The 16,715-nt window shown below is 37.0% G+C and overlaps 2 protein-coding genes across 5 annotated transcripts in view; one reads left to right on the forward strand and one right to left on the reverse strand.

The window, feature by feature from the left end:
- Positions 1–13,166, reverse strand: part of YTHDC2 (YTH N6-methyladenosine RNA binding protein C2) — a 52,654-nt gene extending 39,488 nt beyond the window's left edge. For 2 of the 4 annotated variants that reach the window (XM_087958041.1, XM_087958044.1), the window contains exons 1-6: positions 6,211–6,567; positions 5,057–5,147; positions 3,631–3,827; positions 2,328–2,527; positions 1,986–2,152; positions 665–767 (exon numbers count right to left, since the gene is read on the reverse strand). In XM_087958041.1, coding sequence (XP_087814167.1) covers positions 665–767; positions 1,986–2,152; positions 2,328–2,527; positions 3,631–3,827; positions 5,057–5,147; positions 6,211–6,415 — 963 coding nt within the window. In that variant the 5' untranslated portion in view covers positions 6,416–6,567. Of the gene's footprint in view, positions 1–664; positions 768–1,985; positions 2,153–2,327; positions 2,528–3,630; positions 3,828–5,056; positions 5,148–6,210; positions 6,568–12,972 lie in introns of those variants that run through there. The other 2 variants (XM_087958042.1, XM_087958043.1) reach the window with 2 other exon arrangements.
- Positions 13,167–13,284: 118 nt separating this feature from the next.
- MCC (MCC regulator of Wnt signaling pathway) overlaps positions 13,285–16,715 on the forward strand; it is a 199,994-nt gene continuing 196,563 nt past the window's right edge. The window contains exon 1 of the mRNA XM_026673292.2: positions 13,285–13,663. Coding sequence (XP_026529077.1) covers positions 13,509–13,663 — 155 coding nt within the window. The 5' untranslated portion in view covers positions 13,285–13,508. The remainder of the gene's footprint in view (positions 13,664–16,715) is intronic.

Raw genomic sequence — 16,715 nt, forward strand, 5'->3', positions numbered from 1 at the left:
ATCCCAAATTTTACATGCTTCGTTTGAAAACTGTTCCTTAAATCTCACATTCTGATTATATATAGATGATCACAGAAAATTATATTCTTTCATAATTTGGTACTACCCATAGATACCAAGTATGTTCATTTGGAAGATAAATATTTTTATCAAATCACTTTAAAGTCAAGATGATCATAATTTAAAAATAAAATAAAATAATTATAATTAAATTGTCAATTTATCAATATATTATTTCACAATTCAAGCTTACAAACACTGGTAAAATATCTAGTATGTAAGTATAGTTGCTCAAGCTTTAGAACCTATTACAGTTACAAAAGTATAATAATCAAATTCTGTTCAATGCATCTGTAGAAGTTTAAAAAATGGATCAGAATCTCTTCCTCTATTGGACTCCATAGTTCAGGAGCAAGTGCCTCAAAGTAATATATGATCAAGATAGCAATACCAGTTACAGGGGAAAAGGCATTCTTATAAATTGATTAAATAAATAAGACCACTAATATGCTAATAAGAAAGTTTGTTTATATGTTAACATTTTTACTTTAAATTTTTATTTAAAAATTCATTTTATTTTTGTTTTAAAATAAATAAAATTTTATATTAAAAAGTTTGCACATTAACAAGGATACCATTTTTGAAAAACATTGGCCAAACTTACCACAATAACATGAGTTACAGTAGACAATGCGCTATCCCCCGCCATTAGTGTACGAAGTAATACACCATTTGTGCAAAAGGTTAAGAGCGTTTTTGGAGAAACCCTGTTAATATAAAGTTATTTTTTAGATTTTGTAAGCCTCTCTAAATCACCAATGTGTGAGTTGGGTAGCTATAAAAATTTGTTTAATAAATAAAAACATTTAAAAACAATTACATAGACACAAAGTTGCTACAAAAAAGGGCTTCTCATCACAATGTTATCATTTCAACACTGTAAATTTTGAACAAGCTGTACTACAAAGCTGTAGTGCAAAGCAATGTTATTTTGAAAGACCAAATGACTTGTTTTAACACAAAGAAAAGACTGGATTATACCCTGACTAAGCAAAAACAATAAAGAAAGGATATATTACATGTAGTTTCTGTATCAAAATTTATATGTAACACAGGCACATACTTGCACAAAATCTAAGGCTAGAGGGTGGCACTTAAAATATGAAACAGTTCATGTTCATTCAACGAGGGATACAGGTTCCTCAACAAATCAATGTCAGCATTACACATAGAAGCAACACGTAAGAAATATTTTAAAGTATCTTAACTACACTTAGTTTCACAATTTTCAAACTTGATTAACATAATCAAGCATATTAGTGTGAGGAATCACAAAAAAAGAGTAGAGTACTGGACAGTGAGGAAGGAAAGGGAAATCATTCTCAGGATTAAAACAAATTTTGGACTACATTTTTAAAATCTTGGAAATGTAAAACAATGAATCACTGGGAAAGTTATTTTTTAAAAAATCTATGAGGCAAGACTTTCTGTGAAAAGCATCCTATAAATACAGTATCACTTTGTTATGTACTGTTGACTAATTCTGGAAGGCAGAATTATCAAAAAATAGACTTGGTAGATGATGAAATGGATGTTAATTTGGAAACAGTACATGCTATTAGTATTTATCACTATAACGCAACACAGCATTAATGCCATTTACTTCTGGTTTCCAGCAAAAAACACCCATTGTGAACAATGGTTTCATTTAATGACTGTCATAAAAAAGATCATAAAATTTGTAATGCAGATGTCTTGACTTATGACTGTCATGATATATGACAGAAATTCTGGGCTCATTTATGGTCGCAAGTTGAGGATACCTGCATACCAGTCTTCTTAAACCAAAAGAGTTATAGGATCAAAAATACATGTAACGTGCCAAGGGGTGAGATTATCTCTAAACCTTGTTACTTGCACAATCTGTAATCTGCAAGTCTTCTAAAATACTGAAATCCAAGTATACAAAAAACATTTGATGAGACCTGCTTTCTAATCGGATCTGATAACCAATAGTCTGACCAATCTTCTCTCTTCTTTCAGCAGCAACTCTTTCAGCCACAGCAATTGCCGCTAACCGTCTTGGTTGAGTGCAAAATATGCGACACGGTATGCCATTTTTGTAGCAATCATCAAGCAGAAATTGAGGTATCTGAAGATAAAGATAGGTGTTATTATTAGAAGAAGAAAAATCAGTTAACTAGACATATAAATCCCACATAGCATATTACCATCTGAAACTGGAAGATTTTAAAATATTAAAACTTATTTACTTATCTATTAGGACAGCTTTTCCATATTTTTTATTTTTCTTATATGTAGCATACCTGAGTAGTTTTTCCAGATCCAGTTTCCCCCACAATCAAAATTACTTTATTTTCTTTAATAATTCTAACAATTTCATCTTGCTTTTCATAAACTGGTAGAGACTGTCGAAATGAATCAAATTCTGATTCTCCCCGTTTCACTGGGATCTGAGGGATGCCACTGTTAAGACGCCCGCTTGTTTTGCTCATTTCTCTATTCTCTGTGGGGGGAAAATAAGGATTATGATAAGTTGAAAATCTACTGTAACATGTAATAAATAATTTGGTTTTAGAAATTGAATATCACACAACAAGACAGTACCAAACTATTACTTAGTTTGTACTGTAATAGTATCTTTGATAAATAAAATTCCGGTGGAACATAATTGTGAATAAACAGAAATTGCTCAGTCTGACAATAGACACACATTCTATTTGTTCACAATGGATACAGAACAGCTATTCTTTATTTACATTTTCACTCTACAAACCAGGCAAATCATAGATCAAAGTACTAAATAGCTTAGTGATTACACAATAACACCCAGAATTAATATAACCTGTCTTACAGCTCCCGGGTGAAAGTTTTAGAGGACTACTCTCATCTCTTCTTTGTGGCCATACCTGGTCTGCTAAAAGTTTGCCTATTTAAGACTTAATAGAGGGGAGATTTTAACTTTTTTTTAATGCATAGATTAGGAGATTAAAACAGCTACTCAGGCCTGCCGTATGGCAGAAGTACAACATAAGTTCATTTTTTGGGGTACAAAAATAGTTTAAAATGGTCTTTGAACTACAATAGTAGGAAAAATCAAAAATGTTTCTGAGGAATCAAAGAACAGGCTGGTCCACTGTGTATCTCCTCAGATTTCTTCAGAATCTCATCTGATATGGCCCAGTCTCTTCAAAGTAAAATTTATGAAATGTGGAATCTGTACTGAAATCCCACTTGAACAATTCAACCTACTGTTCATTCTTAATGAAGTTATTCCTGTGACTCTTATTGTTACTTGCTACTGAAAAATATAGGTATGAATCCTGAGTTCTGTTTAGAATTCATTAAAGGGAATGGGAACATTCTACCAAAATTATCTCTTCTTTGGGGAAGAATTAGAAAAGTCTTCAAAACAACAACAACAAAGCAGTATTGGGGAAATGATGAATCAGCACCATCAACACAGGGTTGAACTCACACTCATTAGGATACCAATCATCACATTTATAAAAAATCTCAGACTGTAATGGTAACATTTTAAGCATGTCTTTCAGCAGCATATTTTCCTCCCATAGTTTACTGTAGTGTTTCACAGGATATTCAACCTACCAGCTTCAACAGCAAATGCATTTCCCCTCTCTGTCTTTGGTAGAAGTTCTGTGCGTTCTTTATTGGTTACAGGAAATCTCTGAACTAAACTTCTAATAGCATGCTTTGTGTTTGGAATCAAATTACAAGTCATCACTGTATGTGCCAATTCGGATCCATCTTTTTTCTTCACAGTTAGATATCTGTTTGCTCCTTTCCTGTAATATGGATGCATTGTTTTATTTATCGCCAGAATGATCCTTAACATTCACATTGATCAGAATATCTGGATATTAACTAATTATCTCAAAGAATATTAAAATATGCTAGGTTTCTTTTTAATTTTTCTCTGTAACTGTTCATTATTTCTGAATTATCAATACATAGATCAGCTACTCTGAAATGCAATCACACAGTTGAGTACAGCAAATCCCTACTGTATTTTAAATGCTCAGTATACATTTCAATGAATAGGATCTAAAACATATAGAATTTAGTTTGTTTCTAGGACAAGGCTTTTTATACTGTAAGCCCAAATGGCTATCTAAACACATACTTTTTAAAGCATTAATAACTTTTTAGGAACATCTAAGGTTTTACTAATGGCAATCATATAAGAGTAAAGTATCTTTTAAATGAAGCTGAATCTTGGTGATACATCCAAGCAGTCTTCTTGATATAAGGTTTTCCACTGCTGACTTCTGGGATGTTTTTAACTTCCCAGTCTAGCCAACTGTGCATGGTGATCTTCCATTTCAACACTAACCAGGGTGATCATAGTTACCTCTACTGAGATCATGAGTATGTATCACAATTATTTGTAACTAAAGAAACTTCATTGTGATTGAATAAAATACAGTAAGAATTTTTAGATCGTCAATGATCAGAAAACCTAGTTAATTCTTAACAATATTTATTTAGAAGTCCAGCTCATTTCAATTTAACTTCAAACATCTACATAATTTATCTACCCTTCTAAACCTGAATAGTCATTTTCTAAATATTTTTAACATAAAAATAGTATAAAATCTAAATCAAGGGTCTTCAAACTTGGCAAGTTAAGACTTGTGGACTTCAACTCCCAGAATTCCTGAGCTAACATGACTGGAGGAGGAATTCTGGGAGTTGAAGTCCATAAGTCTTAAAGCTGTCTAGTTTGAAGACCCTTGATCTAAATGAATATATTTTATTGCAGCAACACAGGATAAATGATAGCCAATGTTATCTGGCTATCAATTCTATCTAAACATGAAATTATGAACAAGCACTTGACAGCAATACAGTAGCATTATTTAAAACATAAGCACATCAAACTCATGAAGAACTCAACATCATTAAAATACTTCAGAAGCTTAAAACTACAATTATATCAGAATCATTAATTCTGAACTATCCATGTTGACTCACAATACATGGAAGCTGCTTATTTTATAAAATACCAGCTTACCCTTTGCTTTTAGAAATCAAACCAAGAGACTGACTTAGTCGATGAATAAAAGCTCTCTCAGTGCTGCTCAATGATGAAGGAAAATCCATTTCTGCAGGAGAAAATTACAACAGGAATATTCAGTAATTGGATTATTTTCATTCATAAACAGGAATAAATATTTCTCAGAGATGAGAAAAGAGTCTCATCTGGAAAGATTCCATTGAATTATATGGAGCTTATTTCAGAACACAACACAAAGAGTTATATCATATGTCAATTAACAAATTTAATTAGTAATACCCTGGGGAAAAATAAACTATTGACTGATAAATGTGCAAATATCCTTTATTTTACATGGCATTTAAATAAATGAACAAATGAATATATGATAAATATTATACCAAAAAAGTTTATAAATTCCTTCACTTTAACAATTTCTTCAACCAAGAAATGCTGGTTGCCCAGGGCCTGAGAAACTTCCTGAATTCATTATGACCATCATGCTTGCTTGTTACCTTTCGGGACAGCACAATTGGAAACATGCCTTATTTATCTGCTGTTTGGTTCTACTGTATACACACACACAGAAATATCAGAGCCAAATGATTCAACTCATATTTAATCTTCCTTAGTATACCTGATATAACACTGTAGAAAAACCTTTTATTTCTGATTGTCTGAAAATACAGTATGGGCAACTCCACATTGAAGAATCTGCATTTAATGGAGTGGGGGGGGGAACTGTCTTGTGAGTTGCAAGAGAATGACAGACCCTCAGTATCTAATTAAAAAAAAAAGACTGAATATGTTCCGTAAGAAATGCTGCATTGATGCTGCTACATTATTTCTGCAACAACTACAATCAACAACCAAGACATTTGGACTTTCCTAGCCAGAGTAACCAATGCAGGTAAGGTTGGCCTCCTTTACATAATAGACACATATCACGTTGGACCACAAGGGTAAGAAAAACAATACAGGCAGTTGTTCACCAGCAATTGGTTTCTCCATAAGGGATATTCTCCATTGTAGTTGTCAGATACACTGAGACAGCGCTTGCAGGTCAATCCACAGGAAGAACCAACAAGGAGGGTCACTTAATTTGCAAACCTTTAACAAGGCAGGGACAATCCCATCAACTGTGGGTCTCCTTGGGGGTAGGGAGCCGTTACCTCGTTGGTCCCCATACCGAAACCGCTCCAGAGAGATATTCACAGCGATTTTCACTTCTTCGTCAATACGAATGTCCTTCAGCCCCTTGGCGCGACCACCGCCTGAGCAGGAGGACGACGAGGAGGCGGCGGAGGCGGTAGGGGGGCCTCCGGTTGTGGATCCACTCCCCGAGGGCCGAGGCGAGACGCTATTCGGCCGGGACATCTCCTAAGGCCGTCCCGGAGCTCAAGCTCAGCCCGGGACGATCGGCGCCGCCAGAGGGAGCCGAGTCGGGCCGGCCCAGGCCCGAGATAGCCCGAAACTCCGTCGGGAAACCGAAAGGAGCAGCGCATGGGGCGGAGTCTTCGGATGCATGGGTGACGTCACAGCCTTCCAGGCGGGAAAGGGAAGGTAGAAAGAAAAGAAGCCGGTTTTATGAGCTGGCGCCGGTGAGGGGAGGTTGCTTTCCTCCGTGTCAGCGACGGTATTGCGAGCCAAGCCCGATTCGACTTACTGAGAGGGTGGCTGTTTTTTGGGTCGGTGCCACATTTTGGCCTAGTGAACAGATACTGATGATGCGAGCGAGCTAAATTAAAATACGATTCCAGGGTGTTGTGTGATTAGGGTGATTTTTAAAATAAGATTAGCGTGATATGCGAACCCAGAAATCTTCCGAAGGCGATCGCCTTCTGAGCATGTTAAATAGAAGAACATCATTTTCAGAGATTCTGGAGATGGATAAATTTATTTTCATATAAGTATTTGTGACTCAGATGATGATGTGCGGCATACTTCCATTATTAGCGTTATCCTTATTAGCGTTATCCTAATAAGTTTAGTAATGAAACATATTTCTGCTAAGTAATAAATCAACAGTGGCTGCTTTCACAAAGCATGCTAAAAAACCAAATCAAAATTTGGCATCTTTCTGTCATTCTGAGGAAGAAGCCATGGATTTAACCAAAATCTTATTTGAGCTCAGCCTCTTATATTTTAGAATATATATTTAATTGTATCTACAGGCAAGTTCTGAATTTCATCACTGGATATCTGCTTCAATAAAAAAAGAGATCCTACTATCCAGCTAAACATGGAAGCTTTCTGCAGAAAGAGCATTTTTATTTTCTCTTGTATTGACTCCTGCATTGTTCTGTATGCAGGTCTAGTGTTGTGGAAGAATATTAAGTCCATGTCCATCCTTGACAGGTGAGGAGAAGGGGTATGGATGAAGACAAAAGAAATTTTTCTATTCTTACCAATCATGGCCATGACCTAACAGTCAATCTAGTTTTGAGTTTACAGTCTACCAGAAGAATACTACAATGTTTGAAAATGTTATTGCTATAAACTGAAATATCAGCTCTATATGTTACTAAAACTCTTGCTATCATCTTTAAATGGGTAATATGATGAACTATAAAGCAACAATTTTTGAACCAAGATTAGGGCTGGGATGCTACCGGTTCTGCTTGGCTCTACAGAACCGGTAGCTCTGAAGAGCAGCAGACACCGAACCAGTTCTTTGTCTGCTGCTGTTTGGCCCGTCCGCCAGGGCTCTTACCTGACCTTTATTTCCTGCTTTTTTAACCTCAGCTGCTTTGCGCAGCTGAGGTTGAAAAAGCAGTAAAAGAGTGCTTTTTCAAATGCTGCACACCTGTGCGCAGTGCTTATCAGCTGTCCGGGTGGCACGGATTATGGTATATTACACATGCATGCGCAAAACGTAATTACCAAACCAGTAGTAATGCCGGTTGAATCCCACCCCTGAACAAGATACCTTAAATGGGTTAACTTACAGATACACAACAAATGATTTCCAAAGGAATGAAATTTGGGGATGTTGTGGCTGGTTCAGTGCCTCAGGCTGCTGCTGGGCTGCAGCTCAGTCACAGCATCTTCATTTTTAATGTTCTGTGACAGTTTCCCAGCCACTCTTGCAATCTCTCATTCCCTTCCTGAATCAGTTCCAACCACTTGCCTGCTGGAAAGGGAGAAGAAGGGAAAGAAGAAACAGAAAAGAACCCCCATGCACCCTTCCGAGCCCAGGCATCTACATACTCCCACAACCTGTGTTGCCTCCCACGTGTCTTCTCTGACCCAACTTACACCTTATATGCCTGCCTTGACACCCAGCACTTTTTGCTTACTCCCATGCACCTCATCTCCCAGATCTGCATTGCTCCGTGCACAGTTTCCCTGACCTATTAGGCACTTTAGGGCATTCCCACACACCTTTCCTGACTTGCACCACATAGTATGCCTCATTCCCAATCTGCATAGCAATTTTTGTACACTCCCAAGCATTTCCAAGCATCTTTCACAAACCCAGGCAATCCCCTACTGCATGCCATCTCTGACTGCATGGCATTCCCTGCATCCTTCCATTCTTATTAACCTGCATTGCCACACTGTGCATCCTACTTGATCTGCACGGCACCCCTTGTGCATACCTGTGACCTCATGCACTGTTCTTAACTTATATCATATACAGAGCCTTCCTGATCTGCATAGCATCTTCTGTGCATCCCAGACACTTTGCTTGAACTATGCTGCCCATCCACATGTCCTCCCCAACCCATGTGACATCTCTGGTGCACACCCACACACCCATCCCTTCCCAATAGCACATGCACTCGTGTATAATTTCTGATCTGTACCTCCATGCACCCGAACTCCTTCACCTACCCAGTAGTAGTCATTTATAACCCTGCTGCTCGTGGACTTGCTACTTCCTGCTGGCTTCTCCACTGACTTTTTTCTTGCAAGCTTCCCACAAGCATACTCAATGGGAAAGTTGTCAGGAATGCAAGGAAGGGAGAAGGAAGATTTCCAATGCTACTTAAACAAGGAAACTCAGTGGGGAAGTTGGAAATGCTCCTGCTCTCACTGTTTTATTGCCCATTTGTGGTAATTTTTTCTGTTTAGTTAAGGAAATCTCTGAAATGATGACCCAGCAGGGCTTGGATTGTCAAGTATGATATAAAATGTTATAATCCATTTAATTTTTTTATTTAATATATTTATGTGTGTCTTATATTATTATGCTATTTATTTAAATTTTTAATTGCAGGAGCTTTTTAATTGAGAATATCTCTCTCTGGTACTTAACTGGTTTCTCCTAATCACTCATATGTACAATTTAATCAGTTGATTTGTTACATAAAATGCAATATAATTTGGGACTTGGATCTCTGAATCAATTTCTACCTCCAAATTAAGCTACCCTGCAATCTGTCCAGACACCTACTATATAGGATCCCAGCAACTCAGGTGAAATTGTTAACAATTGAGGGAAAGGCCTGGGAATTTAGCACCCTAACCCTTCATGATACAATATGCACAAATCTAAAGTATACTGAGGCATATTGGCCCTCTTGCTGCTCCTTCAATTCCTTATACATTGCTAACTGGTGGTAGTCTTCCCCCTAAACTATATTTCAACTTCCTTGCTTTGGAGTAAAGTTGGCTTTACTCAAGTTCATGGCCACGGTGCTATCAGTTGACTTCCCCTGGATTATCAGCATTGCTGGATTAGCAGGTAGAAGACATGATCAGAAGAGCCTTGGTCCAGCTTTGAAATGTTCATCAATTGTATTTACCATATTTACCAGACTATAAGCCGCTACTTTTTCCCCCACACTTTGAACCCTGCGGCTTGTACAACAATGCGGCTTATCTATAGATTTTTCTTCGCTAACTGCCATCAGGGGGCACAAAAAATGTGACAGACGCAAGAGGTCAATGTAAAGAAGACGCTACCGGTAGTTTTTGGCGCGCTCGATGCAAACAGCATGACATGCACGAACGCAAAATATTTTTCACACCCTCATCATGGAAAGTACACAAAGAAAAGCATATGATGCAGCTTTTAAGTTGAAAGTCATCGATCTGTCTATCCAGGAAGGAAATACGTAAGCTTGGCATTAATGAATCAATGTTGAGACGTTGGAGACATCTGGCCGCATGCGAGGAGCATTCTTCTCTTTCTGTGTAAATATCTCATTTCGCAACATATATATCTGCGGCTTATAGTCTGGTGCGGCTAATATATATAAAAATATTTTTTTCTTTTAAAATTCAGTGGGTGCGGCTTATATTCCGATGCGCTCTATAGTCTGGAAAATACGGTATTCCTTATCCTTTAAAATCAAGTAAGGAAATATAGTTTTTCAAAATACCGCTGATGAATGGGCAAAGGAATTCTCCATGAGATCGGGGATGGGGAGGGTGGATGAAATGTATGGTGAAGAGTGTGTTTGTGGCAAAAAGTAGGTTTATTTTGAAAAATCCAGATACAGTACATGATAATCTCGCTAAATCATACATAACACATTTCCCAATTCAAGTAATGGGAGCACAACTAAAAGGGGATTATTTTGTTTAAATTAGAGTTGCTCCTTCCTGATTTGTGTATTACTTGGTTAGCTATTGTGGAAAACAGAATGTTACATCAAATGGGTACTTAGTCTGGTTAATTTGTTTCTGCTTATGTTTTTAATAAGCTATGGCTGCTTTCTAACAATAGAAATAAAACAGGCTCAAGATAAATATTTAGACCCCTCACATCCCAGACATAAACTGTTTCAACTCCTACCCTCAAAACGACGCTATAGAGCACTGCACACCAGAACATCTAGACACGGACAGTTTTTCCCCCGAATGCCATCACTCTGCTAAACAAATAATTCCCTCAACACTGTTCAACTATTTACAAAGTCTGCACTACTATTACTATTAATCTTCTCATCATTCCTTATCACTGATTCCTCTTCCACTTGTGACTGTATGACTGTAACTTTATCGCTTGTATCCTTATGATTTATATTGACTGTTTCCTAGTATGATTTGATTGTTTATTGTACCCTATTATTAAGTGTTGTACCTTATGGTTCTTGACTCTTGACGAATGTATCTTTTCTTTTATGTACACCGATAGCATTTGCACCAGGACAAATTCCTTGTGTGTCCAATCACACCTGGACAATAAAGAATTCTATAAGATTTATAATTAAATGCTCTGAAGGGATTTGATTGTAAAGAATTTTATTGGAAGGCATTTTGAGTTTAACTACAGTGCTGAAGAAGAAATTCAATTGTAAGCATACAATAGTACACATTCCAAGAATTAAAACCTGATAAGAATGCAGTAACAAGTAGTGCAAGTACATATGCTTCAAAGCTTAGGTAACCAGTTTGCTAGAAAACATCTAATTAGCTCCCCAGAATATTTAACCTTTTTAAAGAAACAGCCAGTAGCTAGATGAACTCATATGAAATAGAAACATTATGTAATTAAAATTACCAAGAAAAATATATTGAAAAATGTATGACAAGAAAAAGTGTAGAATTGGGAATAGCAAATATTGTAAAAAAAGTAAAAGTAGAGTTAAGATACATAATTATGATTGGTAAATTTCATGAGTGATTTGTTACAAGGCCACAGGTTGAAGACTTTTTCAGACTGGTGAATAGATTTAGAAGTGTGTGCATGCTTTCACAAAATGATAGCTATGAGAGCCATAATCAGTTATAAAGAACAATCTGTCAAAATTCTACATCTATCATACTCCCATGGAATACATTCTGTACTATTTGTTTCCTTTGATTCTTTTTCTAAAGCAACTAGATGCATCTTCAAAATACTTTTTTTCTTTTTTATGCTAAGGAAGTTTACAGATCAAATAATCGCTAGGTATGACCATAGAAGAAATAGTTAGGGTAAGGTTTTTTTGCCTTTTCTATACCATTATAGAAGCATCTTAAATGAATTTTCAGATTAGTGAAAGCAATTAGTTGGGTTAAACAATGAAATGTCAGGAGGTCTTTAATTTTTTGCTGAAGCCAGGTGGTTATTTTAAAAAAACGGGGCAGATATTAGTGACATAATATCTGTATGCAACTTGAAATTTCATTGGACAACTTATTTGAACGACAGGCAGCTACTTCCATATTCCAAGTTAATATTCACCAATTCCACTCTACATAAGTTATTATTAGATACCAGACTGTAGGAACATGATTTGAAGTTGGGATGAGATGTGGAATGGCCATGTATACTAATATAAAATTATTTAGGTCAATAAAATTAAAAGAGTTATCAACAAGATCTAAAATACCATCTCCAAACTAAGCGAGAAATGGTTCCATAACAATGGACTGGGGTTCTTCTTTTATTTTTCTTATATGTACCCATTTCATGTATTCACAACTATGTATACACTTATACTTATTATCTTGTAAACAATTGGCAAATAAATAAATAAATAAATAAATATGCTACTTGAGTACTATAAGACAGACAGATGGTGCTGTATCAAAACCAAAAACACTTCCATACTTCAAACTCAAGTACAATGCAGCTGCTGAAAAATATTTAGAAAATAAAGATACTGAAAACAAATGAAAAGCTGCCACATTGGCTAAAATTATTTAAAGTTAAATTGAATTAACTTACATATCAAGTTGGAGATTTGATCTCATGTTCATGAAGCATGCATTGCAACATTCATATTTTGCTAATAACATTGATCACTTCAAGAGAAAATCAGATAATCATACAAAAGTTTTACTTAAGGCAATACAAATTTACGATCACAATATAGTTAACGTGTAACGTAATATAAAGAGGTACATTTTGGGCAGATGCAACATTTCCTTCTACCTTTACATCTCTTATATGACATACATAATGATTGTTTGACACGAAACGCAGATAGAAACATTTTTGCTCAAGGCTAATCGTCAACAAGCCCAAACAACTTTTGCGAGCATAGTTCACATACGCAGTGCAATGTTACGGTGGTCGTCCGTGGATACGCACTCTGCAGACGTTAGCAAATATTCTTTCCATTCGCTCCAAAAAGATACTCTCCTCCGTTCGTTCGCCCGCCTACGTCTCAGGGAAATGAGCCGAAATCATAACTAAGCCCACAAAATTCCACCTCTGCGTCCGCCACCTTCCTTCTAACTCTCCCGTGCTCTTGGGTTGCAACCCGATGAAACCCGCTCCCCCAGGTTTTGGTTCCAAAGAAGAAAAGGGCCAGAGTGGGTCTCGCGCGCCAACCAATGCGCGCGCCGTCCCTAGGATGCGCCTGATTGGCGCCCAAGGCGGCGCGCGCTGAATTCATGCGCGAGAAAGAGCGGCGGAGCGTCTGAATTTCCCCACCCTCCTTGTTTTCATTGTGCCGCCTTCTCGTACTTTGTACGCGCGACAGCTGAGCTGGGGAAGGGGAGCGCGCGCGGGGGGAATGTTCTCTGGCGAGCTGGAGGTTCCGGGAACCTTGGAAGCCTTGAGTCGCGTTGCCTCCTCCTCGGTACGATGGCGACGGCGGCTGGCCCGGCAGTGGTGGTAGAGGTGAGCGTTAGCAGTACCAGTAGCAGCAGCAGCAGCGACACTTCTAGTACGGGCGAGGAAGAGAGGATGAGGCGCCTCTTCCAGACGTGCGATGGGGACGGCGACGGCTTTATCAGCAGGTGAGGGAAGAGCTGAAGGGCAGAGGCAGCATTTGGGCAGATGCAACGCTTGGTTTCGTAGCGAGCAGTCGTTGACGCAAGTCGTATAAGAGATATAAAGTGCTCCGTGAATCCTCGTACAGTGTGGGTCAACTTCCTCGCAAGTTTCTGAGTTGGGTGTTTGCCCCGCGCTGAATGGTGGGCTAAGGGGGGTGCCGTCAGTTCTGCCAAGAGCGCCGCCGAATTGGCCCGGACCACCTTCTGACCACTTAGGTGACTGGCACGCTGGCATTTTCCCAGCGAGTAGAAATGGTTCTCAGAACAAGCCCTTCTCCTTCGAGCCATTTTGCCTCTCCCAGTTTCTTGCCCGGGTTTCTTAAAAAGTTCTTATAGACTTGCATTCCGACTGCGGTGTCAGGAAAACGCCATCTTTGCCTCTTTTTAAGTTTAAAGGTGTAAGCTGTGATTGGAATTACTTGTTGGGGTGGTAAAAATGCCGCACTGGTTACTTTAAAGTATCTCCTCCCATTGTTACTCTTGTTGAGCTACTTCAGATTAAGCTGAGCTGCTTTATTTGCTCAGAAGTTGGAAGAGGTGATAAAAAGGAAACAGGTTTCCACTATCACCGTTTTTCCCATTAAATGTCCTTATTTTAGTTTTGTACAAAGTAATGTAATCTATTTATTTTTATTTATTAATTAATTTTTATGCCACTCACCTCCCCTATAAGGTGACTGTGGGTACCTTAGCTTACAAGTTATAAAAAAGTATAAAAATAATATATTAAAATATTGAAACTACACAGGTTAAGATTTTAAAACTAATGAAAGTATGATTTGCGGAAGGTATTCTCCAAGCCCCCAACATATCTTGATGGATTTAATAAGGTATTAATTAAATGAAGCAATACATTATATGCCATCCTTTAATTATTAACTTTAGAATTTAAAATTAATTGACTGTTCTTTATAGTGTGGTGAAATATATAGTAGTAAAAGTTACTTTCAGCACAACAAAAATAATGTGAGAAGCCCGGAAGTGTTCATGCTCCATACTGTCCTACAATAATTAAAGAACTGAAAAATATAAATAAAAACATAAGGAAGCACAAAATCCAGGACATTTTGTAGTACAGGGGAAGATTAAAGGAGCATTGTAAATTCAGCATAAGAATCTAACCTCATCATATTTCATATTTGGCCAATATATCTTTCTGATTTGAACTCATAGATACTGTTAATTTAAAAAAAATGAAATTAGTAATTGGTTTTGAAAAGCATATGACTGAAGAAATAAAAATGCACAAGAGTGTTCATGCAAGACAGTAGGTTGTTATTGGTGGTAAATAAGTACAGTAGTAAATTACTTAGGGAATTCTAGCAGTAGGTAGAGGGACATACACTGTTAATTATAAATGGTGAAAAGCAGTATCTGTGGAAAGCAATTTGAACATATTGGATTGTTAGTCTGCAGAACTGCATAGTAAATGGAAACTAAATACCTACAATGGAATCCTTTGATGTTTGCTCTTTGGTAGTTCTTCCAGAATACTTATGCACAGGATGAAACTATTCTCCATATCGATGAAATATTGAAATTCTTGATGTTCTTTGGTTTGCTATTCTCACTTGTTGTGAATAACTGATGTATACAGTGTTTTAAAAATAAAGTAGTTGCTTATATTTTAGTTACTTTAATGTTCAAAGTGATGGAATAATATCGTTTAAAATCTTTTAGTGTATTCAGTATATAATCTGAAAATGTATTTTTGAAAATATGCACATATTTATTTAGGGAAGATTCCTTTGGTTTTCAGGAAGCTTCAGCTGATGTTACACATTAAAATTACATTATAAGGCAAGTTTTTCCCTCCTCGGGCTGATGTATAAATAGCAAGTTTTACTTTCTAAACATTTTGCCCTCACAGACCAACTTGAAATATTTGACGCCACTTAAAATAGGGGAAATGTTAGAATTCAACTACTTTGACAAGTATCAGCCCTTTAAGATTGTTGTCTCAAATCCCTCTGTGTCTAAAATTACAATTCAATAAAGTATTGTTTTATTGAATTGAATTGAATTGAATTGAATTCTTTATTGGCCAAGTGTGATTGGACACACAAGGAATTTGTCTTTGATGCATATGCTCTCAGTGTACTTAAAAAGAAAAAAATACATTCATCAAGAATCATAAGATAAAACACTTAGTGATAGTCATAGGTTACTAAATAAGCAATCAAATCATATTAGGAAACAAATAAAACAATATAAATCATAGCGATACAAGCAAGGTTTTTAGTCCTAAGTGAGAGGAGATAGGTAATAGGAAGGATGAGAAGAATAATAGTAATACAATCTTAGTAAATAGTTTGACAATGTTGTGGGAATTAGTTGTTTGGCATTTGGGTGATGGCATTTGGGAAAAACTATCCTTTTGTCTAGTTGTTCTGGTGTGCCCTATAGTGTCATTTTGAGGGTAGAAGTTGAAACAATTTATATATAGGATGTGATGGGTCTGTAGATATTTTCACAGCCTTCTTTTTGACTCATGCAGTATACAGGTCCTCAATGGAAGGCAGGTTGGTAGCAATTGTTTTTTTCTGCACTTCTAATTATTCATTGAGGTCTGTGTCTGTCTTGTTTGGTTGCAGAGCCAAACCAGATGACAGATTCAATAATTTCCCTGTAGAACTGAATCAGCAACTCCTTAGTCAGTTTGAGCTTTCTGAGTTGGCACAGAAAGAACATTCTTTGTTGTGCTTTTTAATGACATTTTTGATGTTAGGTGTCCATTTGAAGTCTTGAGATATGATAGAACCTAGAAACTTGAAGGTCTCTACTGTTGATACTGTGTTGTCTAGTATTGTAAGAGGTGGTAGTATAGGAGGGTTTCTCTTAAAATCTACCACCATTTCTATGGTTTAGAGTGTGTTTAGTTCGAAGATTGTTCTGATTGCACCACAGAGCTAGTTGTATGCTTCCATCTGTATGCAGATTTGTCATTGTCTCGAATGAGACCAATCACTATTGTATCATCTGCAAACTTCAGTACTTTAACAGAGGGATCTTTTGA

This window comes from Notechis scutatus, chromosome 2 (assembly GCF_049901735.1).
Source record: "Notechis scutatus isolate UNSWTSFEM ecotype Mainland chromosome 2, rNotScu1.2, whole genome shotgun sequence".
Taxonomy (NCBI): domain Eukaryota; kingdom Metazoa; phylum Chordata; class Lepidosauria; order Squamata; family Elapidae; genus Notechis; species Notechis scutatus.